Below are 23454 nucleotides of genomic sequence, written 5' to 3'. Positions count from 1 at the left end.
GGGGCTAAGATCTTCACAAATTTGGATTTACGTAGCACATATAATTTGATCCGGATTTGGGAGGGAGACAAGTAGAAGACTGCCTTTCATACCACTCGCAGACACAATGAGTACCTAGTCATCTAGTCTACTCATCATCATTCGACGAGCATGTACAACAATGCAAAACAACCATCTCTATATACACTATATTGCCAAACATATTCGCTCACCCATCCAAATAATCAGAATCAGGTGTTCCAATCACTTCCATGGCCACAGGTGTATAAAATCAAGCCCCTAGGCATGCAGACTGTTTTTACAAACATATGTGAAAGAATGGGTCGCTCTCAGGAGCACTGTGGAACTGTGATAGGATGCCACCTGTGCAACAAATCCAATTGTGAAATTTCCTCGCTCCTAAATATTCCACAGTCAACTGTCAACTGTATTATAAGAACGTGGAAGTGTTTGGGAATGACAGCAACTCAGCCACGAAGTGGTAGGCCACGTAAACTGATGGAGCGGGGTCAGCGGATGCTGAGGCTCATAGTGCGAAGAGGTCGCCAACTTTCTGCAGAGTCAATCGCTACAGACCTCCAAACTTCATGTGGCCTTCAGATTAGCTCAAGAACAGTGCGCAGAGATCTTCATGGAATGGGTTTCCATGGCCGAGCAGCTGCATCCAAGCCATACATCACCAAGTGCAATGCAAAGCGCCGGATGCAGTGGTGTAAAGCACGCCGCCACTGGACTCTAGAGCAGTGGAGACACGTTCTCTGGAGTGACGAATCGCGCTTCTCCATCTGGCAATCTGATGGACGAGTCTGGGTTTGGCGGTTGCCAGGAGAACGGTACTTGTCTGACTGCATTGTGCCAAGTGTAAAGTTTGGTGGAGGGGGGATTATGGTGTGGGGTTGTTTTTCAGGAGCTGGGCTTGGCCCCTTAGTTCCAGTGAAAGGAACTCTGAATGCTTCAGCATACCAAGACATTTTGGACAATTCCATGCTCCCAACTTTGTGGGAACAGTTTGGAGCTGGCCCCTTCCTCTTCCAACATGACTGTGCACCAGTGCACAAAGCAAGATCCATAAAGACATGGATGACAGAGTCTGGTGTGGAGGAACTTGACTGGCCTGCACAGAGTCCTGACCTCAACCCGATAGAACACCTTTGGGATGAATTAGAGCGGAGACCTTCTCGTCCAACATCAGTGTGTGACCTCACAAATGCGCTTCTGGAAGAATGGTCAAAAATTCCCATAAACACACTCCTAAACCTTGTAGACAGCCTTCCCAGAAGAGTTGAAGCTGTTATAGCTGCAAAGGGTGGACCGACGTCATATTGAACCCTATGGATTATGAATGGGATGTCACTTAAGTTCATATGCGAGTCAAGGCAGGTGAGCGAATACTTTTGGCAATATAGTGTAAGCTGGAGAAATGTGAGTTTCATCGCACCAACATAACGTTCCTAGGATATGTGATTTCACAGCAGGGGGTTGAAATGGATCCATCTAAAGTTTATGCTGTCACTGAATGGCCAGAACCCACCATGGTGAGAGAACTGCAATGATTCCTGGGTTTTGCCAATTTCTACAGGCGGTTCATCAGGAACTACAGCTCCGTGGCTAGCCTTTTAACATTTCTACTGAGGGGCAAACCCAAGAAGATGGGGTGGACTGAACAAGCTTGGGAGGCATTCACCAGGCTTAAGACTAGCTTCACTACCACCCCTATACTGCGACACCAGGACCCCGACCTGCTGTTCATTGTGGAGGTGGATGCTTCCAGTTGCGGAATCAGAGCCGTGCTTTCCCAGTGGCATGGGACCTCCAACAAACTTCATCCCTGTGATTTTTACTCCAGAAAACTCGTGGCGGCCTAGGCAAACTATGACATGGGGAATAGAGAACTGTTATCTATTAAAGACACACTGGAGGAATGGTGACATTGGCTCGAGGGGGCCCGCCATCTGTTCTTGGTACTTACGGACCACCGCTTGGTCTTCATGGACATCTTCACGGACATCTTCAACATCTCCCTGAGCAGCGCCATCGTCCCAATGTGCCTAAAGTCAACCACCATCATCCCCGTGCCGAAGAAGTCTCCAGTGTCCTGTCTTAACGACTACCGTCCCGTTGCACACTCACCCATCATGAAGTGCTTTGAGAGGCTCGTTATGAGACACATTAAGAACACTCATCACTTGACCCCATGCAGTTTGCTGCACATTGCTCCACAGACGATGCCATCACCACAACCCTCCATCTGGCCCTCACACACCTGTACAATACCTTACCTACAAATGCTGTTCATTGACTTCAGTTCAGTATTCAATACATTTATGATCATTCCTCAGTACCTGATCGAGAAGCTGAGTCTGCTGGGCATCAACACTTCCCTCTGCAATTGGATCCTGGATTTCCTGACTGGAAGTCCTCAGTCAGTCCGGATTGGGAACAGCATCTCCAGCACCACCACACTGAGCACTGGAGCTCCTCAGGGCTGTGTGCTCAGTCCACTGCTGTTCACTCTGCTGACTCACTGTGCAGCAATGCACAGCTCCAATCACATCATCAAGTTGATGACGACTGTGGTGGGTCTCATCAGCAAGAACAACGAGTCAGCATATAGAGAGGAGGTGCAACAACTAGCAGCCTGGTGTAAAGTTAGTAACCTGTCTCTGAATGTCGAAAAAACTAAAGAGGTGGTTGTTGACTTCAGGAGAACAAAGAGTGACCATTCTCCATTGAACATCGATGGGTCCATTGTGGAGATCATCAAGAGGACCAAATTCCTTGGTGTCCACCTGGCGGAGGACCTCACCTGGTCACTCAACACCAGCTCCATCACCAGGAAAGCCCAGCAGAGTCTCAACTTCCTGCGAAGGCTAAGGAAGGCTCATCTTCCACCTCCCATCCTGACCACCTTCTACAGAGGGACCTTCGAGAGCATCCTGAGCAGCTGCATCACTGCCTGGTTTGGGAATTGCACCATCTCAGTATACAAGACTCATCAGCGGATAGTGAGGACAGCTGAGAAGATCATCGGAGTCTCTCTTCCCTCTATTACAGACATTTACTCCACACGCTGCATCCGCAAAGCTAACAGCATTGTGGATGATCCCACACACCCTTCACACACACTCTTCACCATTCTGCCATCTGGAAAGAGGTACCGAAGCATTCGGACGCGCATAACCAGACTGTTAAACAGTTTCTTCCCTCATGCAATCAGGTATCTCAATAGAGAACTGAGCTGAGCTGGACACATGCGCACACACACACACACAACCAAGATCTGACCTCAACAGGAGAACTGAACAGTGATGGACACATACTCACACACACATACATAACACACATGCACAAAAGCTGAGAACTGTGTTCCAAGAGGAACTGAACTGAGCTGGACACAGACCCACACACACACACATACTAAATTGTCCTGTTTGCACGCACATGTCACTTTACATTTCACTTTACATTTTTTATATTAATCCTATTTACATGTGTCAATTTCATATTTACATTCACTGTATACACTGTTCTTTACACAAAGTGGCAATTTCATATTTGCACTCACTGTATACACTGTTATTTGCACAAAAGTCGGTCTATATGTTGTTTGTCTGCACTGTCTTGTCTTGTCGTCCTGTGCACCTCTGTTGTATGTCTAGTTTTATCTCTTGCACCTTAAGTATAGTTTAGTTTTTATTGCACCTTAAATATAGTTTAGTTTTACCTCTATGTTTAGCTCTATGTTTGTCTGCATCACTGTACTTTGTCTGTGTTATGTGTAGCACCTCTGGTCTAGAAAGAACGTTTTCACTTCACTGTTTACTGCATCAGCTATATATGGTTGAATATATGGTGACAATAAAGCTACTTTGACTTCGAATCTGGAGTACCTCAGAGGTGCCAAGTGCTTGAACTCGCACTAGGTTCGACTTCTCTGTGACTTATCACTCTGGATCCAAGAATGGCAAGGCGGATGCCCTCTTTCGGCAATTCGAGACCGTGAGACCGCCATTGGTCCCAGAACCCATTCTTCATCATACCGCCATATTAGCCCCTGTATGATGGAATCTAATGGAGGTGATCCAGCAAGCCCTGGCCAGCAAGCCCCCACCAGCAAACTTATATGTCTCAACCATGTTTTGTCAGCAAGTGGGTTAATAAATCTTCAAGCTCAGGTCATCCTGGAATTAACCGGTCGATGCAACTTCTACGCAGATTCTGGTGGCTTTCATTGAGACAGGACATTGAGGATTTTGTTAAGTCATGTACATCATGTGCTCAGACCCATGTCAGCCATCAGCTTCTGGAAGGATTGCTCGAACCTCTGCCAACCCCTTGATGACCCTGGTTCTCTAAGGATTGCAAACTAGTGCCCATGAAGGGTCTGCCCATGGCCCTGGAGACAGCCAATGCTCTCTTCCAACATGTGTTCCAAAACTTTGGCTTACCAGAGGACATTGTGTCGAATAGAGGCCCTCAGTTTACATCCAGGGTTTGGAGATCCTTTTGCGAACAGCTGGGCATTAATGTGAGCTGAGTTCAGGCTATCATCCTCAATCTAACAGCCAAGAGGAGCCCTTGAATCAGTAGATCGGGAGGTTCCTGAGGTCCTACTGCAGCAGGGAACAACAATGCTGGAGTGAATTCCTCCTCTGGGCTGAATACGCACAGAACTCCCTAACTTACTCCTCCATGGGCTTGTCCCCTTTTCAGTGTATATTGGGATATCAACCCCCTCTGTTCCCTCTGGTCCGGTGAACTTTCTCACATTCCAGCAGTGGCGGAGTGGTCCCAACTTAGTCAGGAGGTGTGGGAGTGAACACATGTGAGTCTATAGAGGGTGATCCGGAGAGCTGAAAAGGTTCAGGCTAATCAGTGCTGCCACCCTCATCCTCACTATGCAGTGGGACAAAGTGTGTGGCTGTCTGCCCGCAACCTGAGGCTGAAACTGCCATGCCACAAGCTCAGTCTCAAACACATTGGACCTTTTTAAGCCTGCCAAGTCAACCCTGTCTGCTACTGTACTGTCTTACTGTATCTGCCCTACCTTTCATGTGTCTCTTCTTAAGCCTGCCCATTCTTGTCAGGGGCATTCGTCTGCCTGTGATCCTCCTCCCCCCATGGACATTGACGGGTCTCCTGTGTACAAAGTGAGGGCTCTCTTAAACTCCAGGTGTGTCAGGTCTCGTCTTCAGTATCTGGTGGACTGGGAGGGGTATGGAACATGTCACTTACATCACTTCCGAGAGCTGGACATGAGAGGGACCCCTCACCCGAGTTCAAATTCAAATTTTATTTATCACATATGAAATCATACACAGTACAACATGTAGTGAAATGCTTTTTGACCCACTTCCATGTTCCCACAGGGGCATAAATAGCGGAGCACACATCCGGTTCAATGCAAAGTTTCATCACTCGTGGACTAACTAAGCGATTGCCTCGTGCGTTTTGGATTCTTTGTTTGTGGATTATCTTGGACTGTTTCTCATATCGTTTCTCTGCCTAACCTTTGATATTGTTATGAACATCATTCTAACCCTGGATTGTTTTCATGTTTATTATTTCGTTTGGTTTCCTGAATTGCTACTCTTTGCATATGGATCCAGCCTCTTCCGCCTCCAGCCTCCGCCTCGGATGCCACAGTATCATTAAGGCTGAGGATGTTCTTAGTGAAGTTGTACACACAGGTGTGTGTAGAAGAGCCACTCTCACACTGAGGTAAAGTAAAAAGCTTATACATAATCAATATTTAAAAAAAAAACTACAAAGAATTAAGTATACATTCATCAATAATTTATATATTGATGTTGCTTTTTCATTTCAAAGCAAATCTGTTATTTTCTAGCAGGTCACATTAGAATATAATGTTAATATTAGAGGTACCAATAAAGAGCCTGTTGATCCATTGTTGAGCCTCCACAATGACAATGTCAATATTGTCAATAGTCTTTTTATTTTTTTAAAAATAATTAATATTTGCAGTGAATGAAATTAGTGCTAAACATAGCATTATGAGTGAGATCATTACACTTTTAAATACTATTTTACATAAATAAGGAATAAAAAATTCCACAATGGTCTGGTCTGAAATAGGCTTTTCTCTAGATGTTAGAGTGTGGATGTGGAGATTTGTGTTCATTCAGCTGCAAGAGCATTAGGGAGATCAGACACTGATGTTAGGGTGATGAGGAGGTCTGGGTTCCAGTCGGTGTTCCAGTTCATCCCAAAGGTGTTCAGTGGGGTTGAGTCAACAAAGACATTTTGTAAAGTTGTCCGCTTTTGAACAGTTTTGGAGAAGGCCCACATATGGCCTGTATAATGTGTGCTTAATTAATAATTATAGAAGAGAAAGCAAGGCAGGAAAGAAAGTGAAAGAAAAAAAATGAAGTAAAATTAATAGCAATATTTCAGTAAAACATATTTGAATAATAAGCTTTATTATATAATATTTATCTATAATATTAATAAGGTTTCAACAAGATAAATTTGTACACTTAATTAATGATTAGTAGATAACATCTGTTTTTGTTTTTGTACAGGAAGTCGGCATGGCCCAAGTCATTTTTTTATTGTGAGAATGGAAGAACAGGATTGATACGGAATCATATCATATATTAAATCTAAGTTATAGAAAGACCTCGCACATCAGAATAAATAATATCTTGAGGTTGTTTCTTGACTCTTCCTCTTTTGGCTCTCCTCTCATTGACATGTAAGGCAGCGTAATTCAGTTCCTCTTTGTCACAGTGTACACAGTGTACAGTGTACAGTTCCTCTTTGTCAAAATTCTCCTAATTAATGTGGTATAAGCAGGACAAACACTCCAGGATGTGTTGTTATAAGACAAATAAAAAGCAGTAACTCTGTAGTTCACCTTTTTCTCATGACATTCGATAGAGGCCTAGTGACTCAGAGTGTACAAAAGAAATACAGATTTCTTACAGATAAAATAGATTTGTAATAATTTAATAACATTTATAATAGTCGTAATGCAGACTTACCACTGCCTTGTTCACAGTTACTCTTTTTACGGTTTAGGACAACGATCAAAGCGAAGATCACAACCACAGACACTGCCAAAGCTACAGTGAGGAAGATCACTGCTGGATCCGGAGATCTCACTGTCACACAGTAAACATCACAATATAAACACTGCTACAATATGTGACTATTTTAGTAATGTTTTACACGTTTACAGCTTCAACTTATCATAAGTAGTTAAAGAAATCAGAAAACAAGCAAATTCTGGGAACATGAATCATAAATTGGGTGGATTACATGGATTATAATTTAACCGGGAATTTCTGCCACATCTAATACACAGCCCTGACTAATAAACATTCATATTATAATCTGTTTCCCTATGAATTCAGATGTTCTATGTTACACCAACACATTTCTTCAAAACAGAAATCTGAGCAAACAATGAGAACTTATGAGTTCTTAACTTAAGAACTTATTGCATGGTCCAGTACAAGTAAATAGGCACAGTGTTGATAGATTAATAACTGCTATGTAGTTTGAAGTAAATAATTAAATAAGTAAGTAAGTCTGAAGTAAATAATTAAATAAATAAATCATTCTTCTTACCCAGCTGTACTTGTGTCCCATTCCCAAATACGATCTTCCCACACAGGGCCACAGCGCAGTAGTAAGTTCCAGTATCGTTGAGGCTGAGGATGTTCTTGGTGAAGTTGTACACACAGGTGTGTGTAGAAGAGCCGCTCTCACACTGATGGCTGCTGTTGTGATGAGTGTAAATGATTTGAGGATGGGATTGTGGTGGAGCAGCTCTGAACCAGAGCACTTGGAGTTCTGCTGCTCTGCTCTCAGAGAGAACCGAGCACTGCAGAGTCACTGAGGCTCCTGCAGGAACCGGGTCTAACACTCTATGCTGCCTCACTGTGACATTTACATCTTCATTGCCTGGTCAGTGCGATATAGACAGAGTGAGTCTTAGTTTGAAACTTTATAATAAAGGTTCATGAATTATATCACACCATTTCATATTTCAATCATTATAAAAATACAGTATGTGACTCTCTTGGATGAACCAAGTTCAATATGACATTCTAGATCCATGATACATAACCTCTATAATAAATTCTATTTTAATTAAAATAAACAAATACAAATGTGTATATGTACAAAGACACATAAGAATGCTGTTTTATTGTACTGAAACTACAACATACATTATTATTTGAGTTCATAAAGATGAAATATCCCTGTTAAGATGACAGATCTTAAGAAATTAACTCAAGATCCAGCAACTCAATATCCCGAATTAATGAACTCATAATGTTTTACTCTATTTTTTTAATAACATTATGCAACAGCAATGTGGGACACGTGATTTATCTAAATGTATGAATAGAATAATAACACTCAAATTAATTAATAAGAACATTTAGACAATACAGAAGCCCTGAACTTCAAACATTTCATCTTGACTTGATATTTAACACCCTGCAGTCTGTACATATGACAGATTTATGGATATCAGCTTATCATTTTCATTTTGTATGCTGCTTTTCTGACTATAAGTAAGTAAAATGTTGCTTTAATAGAATTTAGCTCACGTTTACAGTATCTAATGATGGTTCTTCACATTACTTCAAGTAAAATCTTGAAACAGCAACATAATATATTGAAACAACAACTTATTAAGTCAGAATAATAAAATATTAAGTTGAAATTGATGTCAAAACATTGTGATATTACGTCACAATTTGAGGTTCAGGGCTTTAATTCAGTATAAATGAAACTGACTATATACATTGAAAAATTCTTACCTCTGACTGCTAAAAATGTTCCATTTCCAAACCTCGTTAAAAATTTTCTATATCCACAGTAATACATGGCTTCATCTGATGGTTCCACATAAGCGATTTTTAAATGGTAGTTCCTTTTTTCTTTCTCGATGTTGAATTTCGGTGGCTTGAACTCATTTTCATAATTGGATTCATGTTGGACTGCGACTATTACGCAAGGCTGGTGTCCGACTTTTTGCTGATACCAAACAACGGATCCAGAGATATCATTTTTCAGTGTAAAGCAGCGTAGAGTCACGTTATCACCAACATCAGCAGCGATCAGTGGGTCAGGCTGAGAGATATCATTGTTCTGTGTAGAATCTAATATCAAGAAATAAAGAATGAAACATGAACAAGTGCACCTAAACTTACTAAAACTATGTTATCATAGATATAAATAAAAATGGGTAGAGTAGAGGTTTAGTGTAATGTAAATTTCCCTTTGGGATTAATAAAGTATCTATCCATCTATCTATCTATCTATCTATCTATCTATCTATCTATCTATCTATCTATCTATCTATCTATCTATCTATCTATCTATCTATCATGCTCACTGGTTTTAAATGTATAAATGTTTTCTGGCACTTTAGAAAGTTTTCATCGTGGTGGAACGCTAATATTGTGGCTAACATTAAATAAAATTTAAATGAAATATTAGCAAGCTACACGCATTGTGCTTAATAACCTGAACTTTTTAGTATAACCAGGACTGATGGTCAGCTAATTATCGTTCCAATGTAAGTTAATATTGTTAAACACTTAACAATAAAATTTCACGGTAAAATAACTTGTTTAGGAAAAACATCAGATTAAATAGAAATTAAGAAGAAATAGCTTGGATTTTAGATTTGAAATAAAACGTAGGATCAGAAAGTGGCCTTAATAAAATCTTTTAAGATCTCATTACTATTTATTAATGATTTAATGAAGGATTTGGTAGAACCTTATAAAACCAAACTGAATAAAAACATTTGATCTGTGTATGACTTTTGTTAAAAGATTACCAATAACCTTAGTTATTTAGTTGTTATTTCAGAATTTTAGATCTTTATGAGAAGGAAGGTCAAACTGTGATGCTTTTATGATAGTCTTCTGTATACTGTACATTTTTGGTGTCAATAGTATCATTGTGGAAACCTATTTGTAATCAAAAACATACAAAACCGTGGACACTTACCAGTTTTATTAAAAAGTATCACTATAATCCAGATCATCATCAGCAGCAGCTTCAGTCTGTGGTCTGGGTAAAGCATGTCTCCTCTTTCTCAACATGTCACTTTGTGGCAAAATTGATAGTGACCTCACAGACTTCCAGTGTATTAGTACACATACCAGAAAGCTGTCAGGAGACTGTGGCTCCTCCTCATACCTTTTTGTAGAAACCTTTTTCCACTTCAAATAGGAAATGAAACATCAGAAAAAAAAGAAGAAAAAAACTTAAGGAAGGTATTGAGGTGTACATTGCTTTTTTGGTATTTTCCCTCAGACTATTATTTCCCTCAGTATTATCTCAGACCTTTTTAAACAGCATTTAATTTCATCAAAATACAATTTTTTTAAACAATACTTTGTTTTTCTGCTTGTACAATGCTATACTCAATAACATCGTTATTTATTATTGGAATAAATAAATGTTATAGTTATAATAATTTAAAAGACTGTTTAGAGTTGAACAAACTTGCAATTTCATGTATATTTTTAAAAAATGTTTTAAAGAAAAAATGATTTGAACAGTCAAGCTTTAATATCGGTTTCCGGATTAATTACTAGCTCAGTTAAGTAAAGTACAAGTAAACTGGCAAATCAATGTCAAATATAAAAGTAAACAAAAAATAACTGTGAATTTTTTTTTATTTTTATTTGAATAGTATTCTCCTTTTTTACAGTCTTACAGAAAAAACACATAACATTTGCAGTATTAGACAGACACCCTCATTCAGAGCAACTAACATTTATGCAATTGAAGGTTTAGGGTCTTGTTCAAAGGCCCCATCAGAGGTGGTCCTGGGAAACTCACAACCTTCTGCTCACCGCTTAAAACTGTCAACGTTGTACATTATGTACACAAAAGCATGTTGCACTTGACCATTACACCCATATGCACTTCTTGAACATCGCATTTATTCTCCATACTTCTAGGAAGGCTTTCTGTGGTTTTTGGAACATCACTGTTGGGATTTCTGCCACAAGAGTATTAGTGAGGTCAGGTAGTGAGGTCTTCTGAAAAAACCAGGTGCACAGTAAACCCTCCAAATCATCTCTAATATGTTCACTGGGGTTGAAGTCATAGCCCTTTGGAGGCTACTCGAGTTCTTCCACAACAATCTTGGCCTACACAATGGCATTATTATACAATAACAATAAGTTCTCTTAATTATAGTGAGGAAAAATTTCAATGCTAAACTTTACAAGGATGTTCTATACAGTTGTGTACTTCCAAATTTTGGACATCAGTTTGGGGAAGAACCACATGGTCAGGTGTCCACAAGCAGAAAGTGTTTCAAACAGCGTCTGTTTTAGGAAGATCACTTGAAGAACTACAAAGCTCCCCTTTTCCTAACTGATCTTGTTCTTTCACTAATAGTGTAATGATTTCAGGATAACTAGTGTGTTACTATTTACTTGAATCTGATATATGAAGATGAAGCTAGGAGGCAGTGGTGGCAGGACAAGAATTTTAATGAGACATAAAGCTACTTGTGGAGTTTATGGTGAAGCACAACTGGGTTAGAGCATGATTAAAGCTAAAAAGTGTGTTACTCAAGATACTGAAAAAAATCAAGCATAATCATTTTAACATTCACAAAAAAGTCCCCAGGTTTTCTATTTTTTGCCAGTGTTAAAATGATTATGCTTGATTTTTTTCAGTGTCTTCTGTTTGTCTCTCTCTCTCTCTCTCTCTCTCTCTCTCTCTCTCTCTGAAAGGAAAGAATATCTAATGCCTCCTTTTCTGGTTCATGATCATGAACAGAATATCTGTGAGGTCTGTGTGGATGTAGGTGGAGTTTTATTCAGGCCTTAATGTGACTCCTCCTTCACTACAGTGTGACACTAACCAATCACATTCTCTCTCTCTCTCTCTCTCTCTCTCTCTCTCTCTCTCTCTTCCTCTCTCTCTCTCTCTCTCTCTCTCTCTCTCCGCCCCCAACTCAGAAACACCATGCCTTAACACAAAGACTTAAAACAGAAATATTAAAATGGTGTGTCATAAGATAGAACATGATTAACTTTTCAAACCTTTTCTGGAAATGAGTTTCAGTGACAAGAGGAAAATGAAAAAAGTGGAATTAAACAGTGTTTAATACACAGAAATATAATAAATTACTTAATATTTATACTGCAAGAAATCATGCTAATCAATCTAAATGCATACAGTTTAAATAAACATAATTATATATTAAATATAATATGCTGTACTATTATTACAATATTCCATTATGTAGGAGATGTGTGTGCATGTGTGTGTGTGTGGTGTGTTTGTGTGTAGGAGATGTGTGTGCATGTGTGTGTGTGTGGTGTGTTTGTGTGTAGGAGTGTGTGTGCATGTGTGTGTGTGTGGTGTGTTTGGTGGTTTTGTATTTCTGTTTGTCTCTTTGCCCCTTCACACACTGCAGATCTGAGTGTTTCATCTCTGCAGGCAGCTCTGACCACCCCAGATACTCAGAAGTTTCTCTCCTCTCAAAAATTTTCCACAGGATGTGTAACTATTCTTGTTTGTCTCACACCTTTCTTTTCTTTTTCTTTTTCAGACACAATGCAAAATTAATCTGCTTTAAACACACAATAGCATGTTTGCTAGCTATTGCTATTTTGTTAGCCATCAGATATATTTATATTATATTATATTATATTATATTATAGTAAATATATATATATATATATATATATATATATATATATAAATATATATATATATATATATATATATATATATATATATATATATATTTATTTACACTCAGCTTTATTTCAGCTTGATGATAATTTCTGACATCAGGGAAAGTTTTCAGTATATTCAAATTATATAGAAATTAATTAAAAATGATGATGGGCAAATTCCTGATGTCTAAGACCAAACTCATGCTGTTACAGGAAAATAAACAACTTCAGGGAAGTTCATGTGCTTTCGATTATATTTTATTTATGAATTATTGATCATTATCCGTACTCTAAACACTGAGCTAGTTACTAAGTACACAAATCTGGTAATTTATCCCCTGCTCACTGAGTTCATACAATTAACTCTAAAGTTATTAACACTCTTCAAAAACTGTGTCTTTTATCTATACTCATTCTACTCGATCTCAGTGCAGCTTTCGATACCATCTCACACAAAATTTTCTTAGACAGATTAAACCAAATTGGCATTTCAGACACCCCTCTTGTTTGGTTCACATCCTATCTCTCAGAACGAAGCCAATTTGTCCAGCTAAAATCTTTTTAAATCTTTCTCATCTCCTGTCAGCACTGGTGTCCCCCAAGGATCTGTTTTGGGCCCCATCCTCTTCACTACTTACCTTCTTCCACTAGGGCCCATCTTTAGGAAATATGGCATCAGTTTTCACTGCTACGCGGACGACACCCAGCGCTATCTGCCCTCCAAACCAAATGATCTCCTTCCCTCCTCCTCACTACAAAACTGTTTAGAAGTAATCAAAGCCTGGCTATCAATCAACTTCCTTCAACTTAATTCAGGAAAAACAGAAATCCTTTTAGTTGGTACAAAGACCAATCTAACTAAAACCACTAGTCCCTCATTTGAAATAGGCAACTCTGTCATAACCCCATCTCACCAGGTTAAGAGTCTGGGTGTCGTCCTCGACAGCACTCTGTCATTTGAAGCTCATATTAACAATGTTACCCGGTCTGCATACTTTCATCTGTGCAATATTTATCACCTTCACCCCTTTCTCGCCCCCATCACTACAGCCACACTTGTACACACTCTTGTCACCTCACGAATAGACTACTGTAAATCTGTCAATCTGTAAATCACCTCTCTCACGTCTTTTAAATCTAATCTCTTTAGGAAAGCCTTTTCAGACTTCTGTTAACTGCCTTTTTGTCTTTTTGTTTTTATTTAGATTTTGCATGTGTACTGTTTGCATTTTATCTTTGATCCTATTTGATGTAAGGTGACCTTGAGCCTCAGGAAAGGTGCCTCAAATAAAATGTATTATTATTATTATTATTATTATTATTATTATTATTATTATTATTATTATTATTATTATTATTAAAACATTTATAGATCAGACACAGTGGGTGTAAATTTCTCACTCACATTTAAAAAAAAATAGAATTTCTGTAAAAATGTGTTTTTTTCTTTAAAAAAAAAATTAGTTGGTATTGAATAATTATTGTCATAGTTTGCTTTATTTTATTTTTATATATTTATAAAATGCATTAAGCAGGCCTGTACAAAAATTTTTTTGGATGAAATATGAAATCAGATGAGATGAGATTAATGTCATTCTGAAATAAATATAAGTGAGTATGAGTTGCATGCATAAAAAATGAGAAGACAGTAAAACAAACAAATAAAAAAATAAAGTGACATAACATATTTTTTATAGTTCTTTCAGCTTGCACTCTAATCAAATGTGTGAATGCATTATGAGTGTGTGCTTTTGATTTGGTTTGCTCTGCAGTGTAAAGCGCTCTGCTCGGGGAAACAGGAAGGTACAGCGAGCTAAAACCACACTGAAATGTTCCACACCGCTCTCAGCTTTAACTTTCCAGCTCAGACCTGTGTGTGAATTATGCATCTGACGAGCAGCAGTGACACTTAACAAGCTGCTTATGAGACCGAGAGCTGTGAAAAAACAAACATGGCAGGGCCGGGGTGTGTATAAGGTGTAGAGCGTGGTCGTAGGTTTTTACTCACTATTAAAAAAAGAAAATAAAAAACCATAACTAAATGAATAAAAAACTAACTAAATAACTAAATGAATAAATAAAAATTAAATTCAAGGCAGTATTTGTAAATTCTATATATGAAAATAAATAAATACATAAATACATAAATAAATAAATAAATAAATAAATAAATAAATAAATAAATAAATAAATAAATAAATAAATATTCAACAATATTTCTGTAAATAAAAACTGTTCCAAGGATAAGAAGATTATCAAAGCAAAACTGGGTATGTCTGTTATTACAGAATATTTATCACATTCTGAAAAAGAAATGTTTCAGGGTTTAATATTCAGGGTTTTTTTTTCTATTTCTTAAAAAATATCCTAATACAATATTAAACCCATTAAAACAAAATCTACATTTGTTTAACTGAAGACTAATGACATGTGGGTCAGAGTCAGGTTGTTTCTCATTCCTCTGCTCAGATTATTCTCATATAACTGGTCAGATCATTCATAGGTTTATGCAGAAGATAAAATATAAAATACAAAAATACGCTTCTGATGTCCAACATGTCTGTTCACGTCTAAGTGAAAAACAGGCACTTATCGTTTTCACATTCTCCACATATCAGTCTGAGGTCCAGCAGAAGCTCATCACAACCTGCACTGAACATCCTGAGGAGAGGTTTGTAGGTGGAGCTTCTTATAATCCACCAGATCAAACGCGGAACCTTTTCTCTCTTTAACTGCTGAGTCTCCACAGAGCCGTTCTTCAGTTTTCCTGATCTCAATAAACATCTGCAGCTGCCATTTATTAGGAACACTTGTCTGGGTTACCCCCATCTCCTCTTATGTTTATATTTAAACAACAATAAATAGTTAATAATGGTTAAATTCTTTGAAGTATTTTACTCCTGAAACATGCCACCTGCATGTGTGTGTGTGTGTGTGTGTGTAAACTTGTCACTTGGTTTTCATAAAGTTATTTATCTCTTTAAAACACATGTATTGTCTTGTGCTGTAGTCCTCAAGGCATGAAAATTAGTCTTACTGAAATACGGAGAAAACACAGTTTCCTCGAACAGTAAAGTGGATTTGTCTTGAAACGACTTAAAGCCACAGCTCCGCCCCATAACCACACAATAATAATCCCTTAATTTATCTCCCTCATCGTGGACCTCAGTGTGTATTGTTTCTGTAAGTGCATGCTTCATCTTCTTCATCTCAGTACTCTTCTTACACATTACCTCTTTAGTTCTGACCTTTTTATCCCTTTGTATGTCAGAGTGTTAAGCTATGAGCCCTGTCACACTGCACTGGCTCCATCTAGTGACACAGTACTCGTTTTCTTTGTTTTGCAACATCGCTGTAGGCAAAGACCTCGTAAAGTTTGAAGTGAATATGTGGAGATTCTCATATTTTATAACTATTATGACACCAAACACAGTGCTGAACAATGGCAGATTAATAAGGAAAGTATATACATAAGGAAAATAAATAAATCATATGAAATATAAATGAGGAAGGCTAAATCTGTTAGAAGTGTATTAACTAAATTATTAGTTAAACGAAAAGGCTGAAATATAGTGTGTTCAGAAATGTTTATATCATGTTCCATGATGTTTATTTAATAGAGCCATTTAAGTGTTTTAGTGTATAAGCATTTAAATAACCAAAATTAACATTTTTACATTTTTTAAACATGTCAAATGTAGCGAGTTTCTGGGTTTTGTTAAATAATCAGACTAGAATGACAATTTTTTTTTACATGTTTGGTTTATATATATAAAGTATATATAATATATGATAATTTATATATGATAATTCTTTTCACTCCTCTTGGTGGAACATTCAGAAATTTTTAAATCCTTCTCTAACCAATGCCATCAATATGTTTTGCAACAATAAAGTTAATATTAATTTCCACTAATTTAATTAATTTCTTTGCATGTCTGGATTGTATGGGTTGTTACTAACATCTGGTGAAAATTTCATGTCACTAGCACCTTTAGAAATATATTTATGGAGAAAAATGGTGACAAAGATATATATCTTCTTTCAAGGTGTGTGGTGGGGCCAGCACAGGGAGCAAAGGTGACTCAGAAAGAAGAAAAAGGCGACAAGAGAATGGTAACTTAAGTCTTTAGCTTAGCTGGCTTTGAAGTCTTGGAGTAGGGAGCCTGCCCAGGCCTGGTCTAGTGGTAGGGGGAGGCCTAAAGCTGCAGGGCTAGGAGAAGTGCTGGAGGCAGCAGCAACCCAGGAGTTGAAGCAGAGCGGCATTGGTCCAGCAAGAAGGGTGGCTTATCCTGAAGAATCTGTAGGTAGAGAGACAAAGAGACATCAGACATTAGTCCCATCCTAAGACAACCCACCTTAGCTTTACACTGGTGCTTGGCTCTCTGCTGCAAGCTCCTCTCTGAGGGTGAGGAGTTTAGCAGCGCTCCTGATTGACCAGCGAGTTTTTAGTGGGCTTTTGGCTACCCTGCCTCAACCTTTAATTTAGTGGCATTGTTGGTGGTGCTGAACCTCCGCTGCACTTTGGCAGTGCCACTGTCCAGGGTGCTGATCAGCTGCCGCTTGTGTGGTATTGTTTTGAAGGGGTGAAGAGCGGTTTTCTCACGCGGTGGAGCATGTATAAATAAACAAGAGGCCCCTGCCCTATATTGTATTCACAAATGAGGTAAAATCATTGTAGAATTTCAAAGAAATTTAAAGAATCTTCAAAAGATGACTGATTTCCGGATCTTAATTTTGATCTTCAGCACAATGTGTAAGTAATTTGAACAAATTATTCCCATATCATTGATTTAAAAAAAATTTTTTAGTTTTTTACTCCAAAACACTTTCAGGCTGTCATGGGCTCGCCAAACTCAACCACGCCCCCATGCTCACAATCACCTGACTTTTAATCATCACCACCTGCACACAATTTCACAGGGCTATTTAACACGCTCACTCACCGAGGGCAGCAGCGAGTATTAAGACTGTTTATGTGAAAGTGCCGTAAGTGCATGTTCCGTTTTGTTTTCTTGCCAGTTTATCTGCTAGACGCTATTTCCTAAGTTACGCTTTGCCTTCACCTGCCTGAGTTAATAAACCAGCATTGGATTCTCTCTCTGCCTCTGAGTCCTATTGTGACACAGGCAAGTTCAATGTAGAAGGAAATCCAATATTATTGCTTTAAGGTGATCTTTAATGACTCTTTATATGTAATAATAGCTGAAACTTATTTACTTAATAAAAGTATTTCTTTTCTAGATGCAATCTATACTGGCAGACGCTGGGTTACTGCACAATCTCCCACAGAGTCATCAGTTTATCAGCCTGATAAAGAGCTCAGTGTGGATATCGGAGACTCGGCTACCCTGCAGTGTTGTGCTTCTAAAAAAAACAGAATAGTCTGGTATAAGCAACCAAACAGAGAAAAACCTCAGATTTTAGTCACAGTGTATAAAGACAGTAAAGAAACTTTTCACACTGGATTCCAAAAGTCTCATTTTCAAATAGAAAGATCTTCAAACTGCTTCAATTTGACCATTTTAAAGATCATTCAGTCTGATGAAGCCATGTACTACTGTGCAGTGACAACACCATACCTTGGGTTTGGAGAAGGAACTTATTTAAAAATTAAAGGTAGGATTCTGAGTTAAATTGATTAAGCTGCTGGTTTAATGTAGTGATATTGTTCTTTATTATCAAGATTCAAGAAGCTTTATTGTCATTTCAACCACATATAGCTGACGCAGTACATAGTGAAATGAAACAATGTTTCTCCAGGACCTGGTGCTACATAAACATACAACAACAAAGAGTTCAACACAAAACACCACCACAGAGCTAGGACAGAAGATTGTCTTAGCCACATAAAGTGCACAGTGTGCAGCTAGGTGCAAACAGAGCATAGACAAGACAGTGCAAAAGACAATAAATACAAGAAAGACAACACAAAAAGAACACAGGACACTTAGCACCGAAAAAGAAAGAAAAAAGAATGTGTGATGGAATGTAAGTGAAATAAGTTAAAATGAAATATTAAAAAAAAAAAAAAGTGTGCAAAAATACAACAGCAGCGGTTGAGGTATTGCAAATAGAAATAAACATAAATATGACTATAGCAGTGAATGACAGGTCGAGGTAGTGCAATAAATAATGAACGATATAAATTGTGTGTGTGCGCGCGTCCACACAGTCAAGAGAGAGAGAGTGTGTGTGTGTGTGTGTGTGTGAGTGTGTGAGAGAGAGAAGAACAGTTCAGTCCTGTTTGTTGAGGAGCCTGATGGCTTGACAAAAGAAACTGTTACACAGTCTGGTTGTGAGGGCCCGAATGCTCCGGTACCTCTTTCCAGATGGCAGGAGGGTGAAGAGTGTGTATGAGGGGTGTGTGGGGTCAGCCACAATACTGTTAGCTTTGCGGATGCAGCGTGCGGTGTAAATGTCCGTGATGGAGGGGAGAGAGACTCCAGTGATCTTTTCAGCCGTCCTCACTATCCGCTGAAGGGTATTGCGAGCTGAGACAGTGCAGTTCCCAAACCAGGCAGTGATGCAGCTGCTCAGGACGCTCTCGATGGTCTCTCTCTGTAGAACAGTCAGGATGGGGGAAGGGAGATGGGCTTTCCTCAGCCTCCTCAGGAAGTAGAGGCGCTGCAGGGCTATCTTGGTGATGGAGCTGGTGTTGAGTGACCAGGTGAAGTTCTCCGCCAGATGGACACCAAGGAATTTGATGCTCTTGATGATCTCTACCGAGGATCCGTCGATGGACAGCAGAGAATGGTCACTCTGTGCTCTCCTGAAGTCAACAACCATCTCTTTGGTCTTGTTGACATTCAGGGAGAGGTTGTTGGCTCTGCACCAGGCTGTTAGATGTTGCACCTTCTCTCTGTATGCTGACTCATTCTTGCTGATGAGACCCACCACGGTCATGTCATTGGCGAACTTGACTATGTGGCATTAACATGTTCAACCTGGAAGACAAATAGTAGTGAAGTAGTGAAATGCTATCTGTGTTTTCTTCAACTACACTGAGTTACTGTAACATCTGGGACCCCCACCCTATGTGGGGCTCGGCCAGGGCTCTAGCCAGCAGACTGCAAATCCTTACCGAAGACAGGAACTAGCTGGGAATCCCGCTGGGTCTCAGAGAAGGTCCATGATTCTGTAATGTCTGGGACACCCGCCCTATGCGGGGCTCGACCCCAGACGCCTGTGGTGTGTGTGCGCACACCAGCACACGGTGTAATGAGACCCATGCCCAGGATTCAGCGAAGCACTGCTTTTATTACATTTAAGATGCGACATAGGGAAACAAACGTAACACTAGACAAGGCGTGGATAACTAAACAAAACAAAACGAAAACAAAACCTAGACCTTGGCTTGGACATGGAACTTAACAAACAAAACCCCAACAGAAACCACGGTACAGATAACAATCATGGACAAGGACACAAACACAAGGATCCCTATTTATAGGGGTAGACATTAGGGCTAATGGGATACAGGTGACACAATCAGGATAGGAACAATAGGAAGGGCGTAACAAAAGACACACAAAGAAGCAGGCTTTCCAAGGTTCACCTGCCAGCGCCCTCTCTGGGCCTGGCAGGGAACTGTCCAGCTGTTCCTGACAGTTACGGACTTTTACTAAGTGAATTATGATAAATGTTTATCAGTGAGCATGTTACTATTTCATCAGAAACATCTAAACCAGCTCTGAATGATAATTAAGTGGTATGTGAACCAACACTGCATGGAAACAACACGAACATGAACACACAAGATAAAACAGGTAAGATGCCTCATAATTCAGTATTAATGAATTATCCTTAATTCATAAAGCAGAATTTACTTTACTAATTTTCTTTATACAGCTATAACTGTATAAAAATATATGAAAACTTTATTTTCCTGATTGTGGTGCCATGTGGTTTCCTGATTGTGGTGCCATGTGGTGCAAACATCATCGTGATAGAGTGCACCATCACCTCAATTTCAAACATTATTACTGTGATAGAGTGCACATCTGCACTTATAAGTATTAGTACATCCTGTTTGTTGCAGCTACAGTGTTTTGCACAAGTACCTGTTGCCGCTTTGCTGAGGCTATACAGGAAGACTAACAATAGCAATAGTTTACCTGAGCTACCTGAGGATATTGTGTCTGATTGGGAAACTCAGTTTACTTCCTAAGTGTGGCGAGCCTTCTGCAGTAGACTGCGAATTAATGTAAGCCTCACCTCCAGTTATCATCCCCAATCTAATGGACAGTGTGGAATAAAAATCTACTGTACTCACTACTAAAATCTGACTCCAGCTCCACACTGACCCGACAGCTCAGTCTAAGTGAGACTCATAGTTAGTAAGGCCTCAAAACTAAATAAGCCAATCAAGCAGACTAGATGAATACAGATAAGAGATTTTATTTTGTAATCAGCGCTGATACAAGAATTGAGATGCTCACGCATGAACGTCCCAACAACCTCTACCCGGGGAACTCCAACTACAGCCTTTATATACATTTCCCTTATCTTCCCAATGCAACACGTCACTGATTCTTTGCCTAGACAATCCCACCCATCTTTCTTTTTAGACCTTTTAGATTCTTTTTTACACCATTATCTTTGGATTTACAACTTTTCGAATACCATTATAATTAAACTTTCCTGAATCATTATATTAAAAATTGGGCGTTTCCGCCCCCACCAGTGGGATTGTCTTTGGCCTCACTCTCGCCAATACCTCATTCTTCTTCAGGAGACAGCATGGGTAAGTTCTCAGTTCTTCAGGGGTCAACACCCCTTTCTTTTATTAACTTTTACACCTCACGGATTTTCTGATTTATCCGCTGTCTTCCACGTATGTTCTCTAGATATTTCGCCTGGTACCACCATTGCCATCCAACACGCGCTGCGTTTACTTCATGATGAGCTCACTACCGCTCAAGTTACCAATGGAGCGAAGATTGACCACAACAATCTAGGGTGCGTCTCTGCCATTGATTGGTCCAAGTTTGGAAAGCCTGGTACCGCAGAGAAAGCCTGCCAGACTGACATCATTGATACAACTACTTGTTCTTCAAAGCCCTTGCAGCCTGTGTGCAAGGCCCGTGACAGGCCAACATGCCGTGTTAAACCTTATATTGTTCTTAAGCTCAAACGACCTAACGAATAAACCTTACCTGAGAACTCACTCCTGCTGTCCCCCTGATTATTTCACACATACCTTATACATATATTCTCATTTACAAAATTATCTCCCACATTCCCCCCTTTTGTGACTCAAGTCACAACACACTCAACTTCAGACACTATGCATACATGCCTTATATACGTACATAAGTCAGCACAAGGATTATATATACTCGTATGATTCGTTTTCAGTGTTTCACTACTATCATGGTGCTAGTAAACAATTATATACTCGTCAAGGAATGTAATAAGTACTCCAAGCTCCGTGCAGGTACCACTGCATGTGGTTCTTCTCAGTCTTGCTATCGCCCACCTCACTCGTTCTTTCACATTTGCCAATCAATTTCATACCTACCTGGATCCCAACCCTACTCATCAGGTATTCCCCTGGTTACACGCAATCCTCGTTGTTTCCATTTCATACCCGGTGACCAGCAGCACGACCGTGCCTACCTTAGGTTGTCCCACCCAGTGAGATCTTACCCGTCTTTGGCTAACCGGCCTTCTTCTCTGGTCACCGGCTGCCCCCTGTTTTTTCCAGGTAGCAGCTTTCCCTTTGCCCAACACCTCTGACTCTGGTGTGGCTTTTTTGTGTTGCTGGTCTGTCTTCTCTTGATTCTTCAGTAGGGCATTATTGGGATCTATACCATGAGCCAGATTGGAACCTCAGTCACTCTGTCCTCAGTCACTCTCGAGATCTCATCTCCTTACCTACCCAGCCACTGTACCTGCAGAGAGCTTCAAGTGTGCAAACATTAAGTATCAACTAACTCTATGTTTATAACACATTCAGTAATGTCTACCACTCGTTCCCACACGACCAATAAGCCTGAATCATTATTATTATGTTCCCTTTAACCACAAATCAGCAGTTGTCATTAAGATGCATAAATGAGTAACATTCAATCATTCAGTAGTCATTATAAGACTTCTCCAGTGATTACGCTTTTTCATCAGTAGTATTTCAAAACACACGTAAATGATAATAGTGTTGCATGCATAAACATTAGTGATTTAAAACACAATATAATACGACACACCGACATAACATATCCCACATCCTTTTATGATGTCCCCTGTTGTTCTTCTGCCCATGTGACTTTGCGCAACGTAGAGGGGCCGTAGGGGGGCTAAGGAGAGGTTACTAGCACATCACTTAGCCCCCTCCCGATGATTGGAACGGCAAGGATCTCAGCAGCTCCATCATTTGTCTAGGAACATTGGTCCACAGTACATCTTCTCCTAACTTGACTGTAATGACCTCTACCCTCTTCTTAAGTGGTACACCTATCCATATTCCAAACCTTCTCTTCCTTCTGTACGCAAGATTAAGTAACCGTTCTACACTATAATGTGCATGTTCTACCACGATGGGTAACTGTGCTGTCTGTCTCGGAGTATATGCAAATGTTTGTATCTCTGTAATATACATCCTGTCTGCGTAAATCTCCCTTACTGATGTACGCCTATCTATAAAAGGGTACTCTAGCAATCCTAAATTTGGCTCCCACTCCCCCAAATCGTTTTTCAACAACCTACCCCATAAATACCTCCATATATGCCTCCAATCTCCCTCCATTATGCA

General features: G+C 39.5%; 1 protein-coding gene across 2 annotated transcripts; it reads right to left on the bottom strand.

Annotated features, from left to right (window-relative positions):
- Nucleotides 1-6088: 6088 nt before the first annotated feature.
- On the bottom strand, nucleotides 6089-10129 carry LOC131357743 (uncharacterized). 2 transcript variants are annotated; one of them, XM_058397004.1, is made up of 5 exons: nucleotides 10000-10129; nucleotides 8799-9140; nucleotides 7594-7929; nucleotides 7005-7124; nucleotides 6089-6328 (listed from the first exon to the last, which is right to left on the bottom strand). In XM_058397004.1, exons 1-5 carry the CDS (start codon nucleotides 10073-10075, stop codon nucleotides 6237-6239), a joined length of 966 nt encoding a protein of 321 aa, XP_058252987.1. In that variant the 5' UTR covers nucleotides 10076-10129; the 3' UTR covers nucleotides 6089-6236. The 2 variants fall into 2 exon arrangements, with proteins under 2 accessions (XP_058252987.1, XP_058252988.1); XM_058397005.1 differs by lacking the exon at nucleotides 6089-6328 and adding an exon at nucleotides 6552-6794 and having other exon boundaries at nucleotides 6997-7124.
- Nucleotides 10130-23454: the final 13325 nt, after the last annotated feature.

This window comes from Hemibagrus wyckioides, linkage group LG08, assembly GCF_019097595.1.
Source record: "Hemibagrus wyckioides isolate EC202008001 linkage group LG08, SWU_Hwy_1.0, whole genome shotgun sequence".
NCBI lineage: Eukaryota > Metazoa > Chordata > Actinopteri > Siluriformes > Bagridae > Hemibagrus > Hemibagrus wyckioides.
Note: the sequence above shows the minus strand (reverse complement) of the source record. Positions and strands in the feature narration are given on the sequence as shown.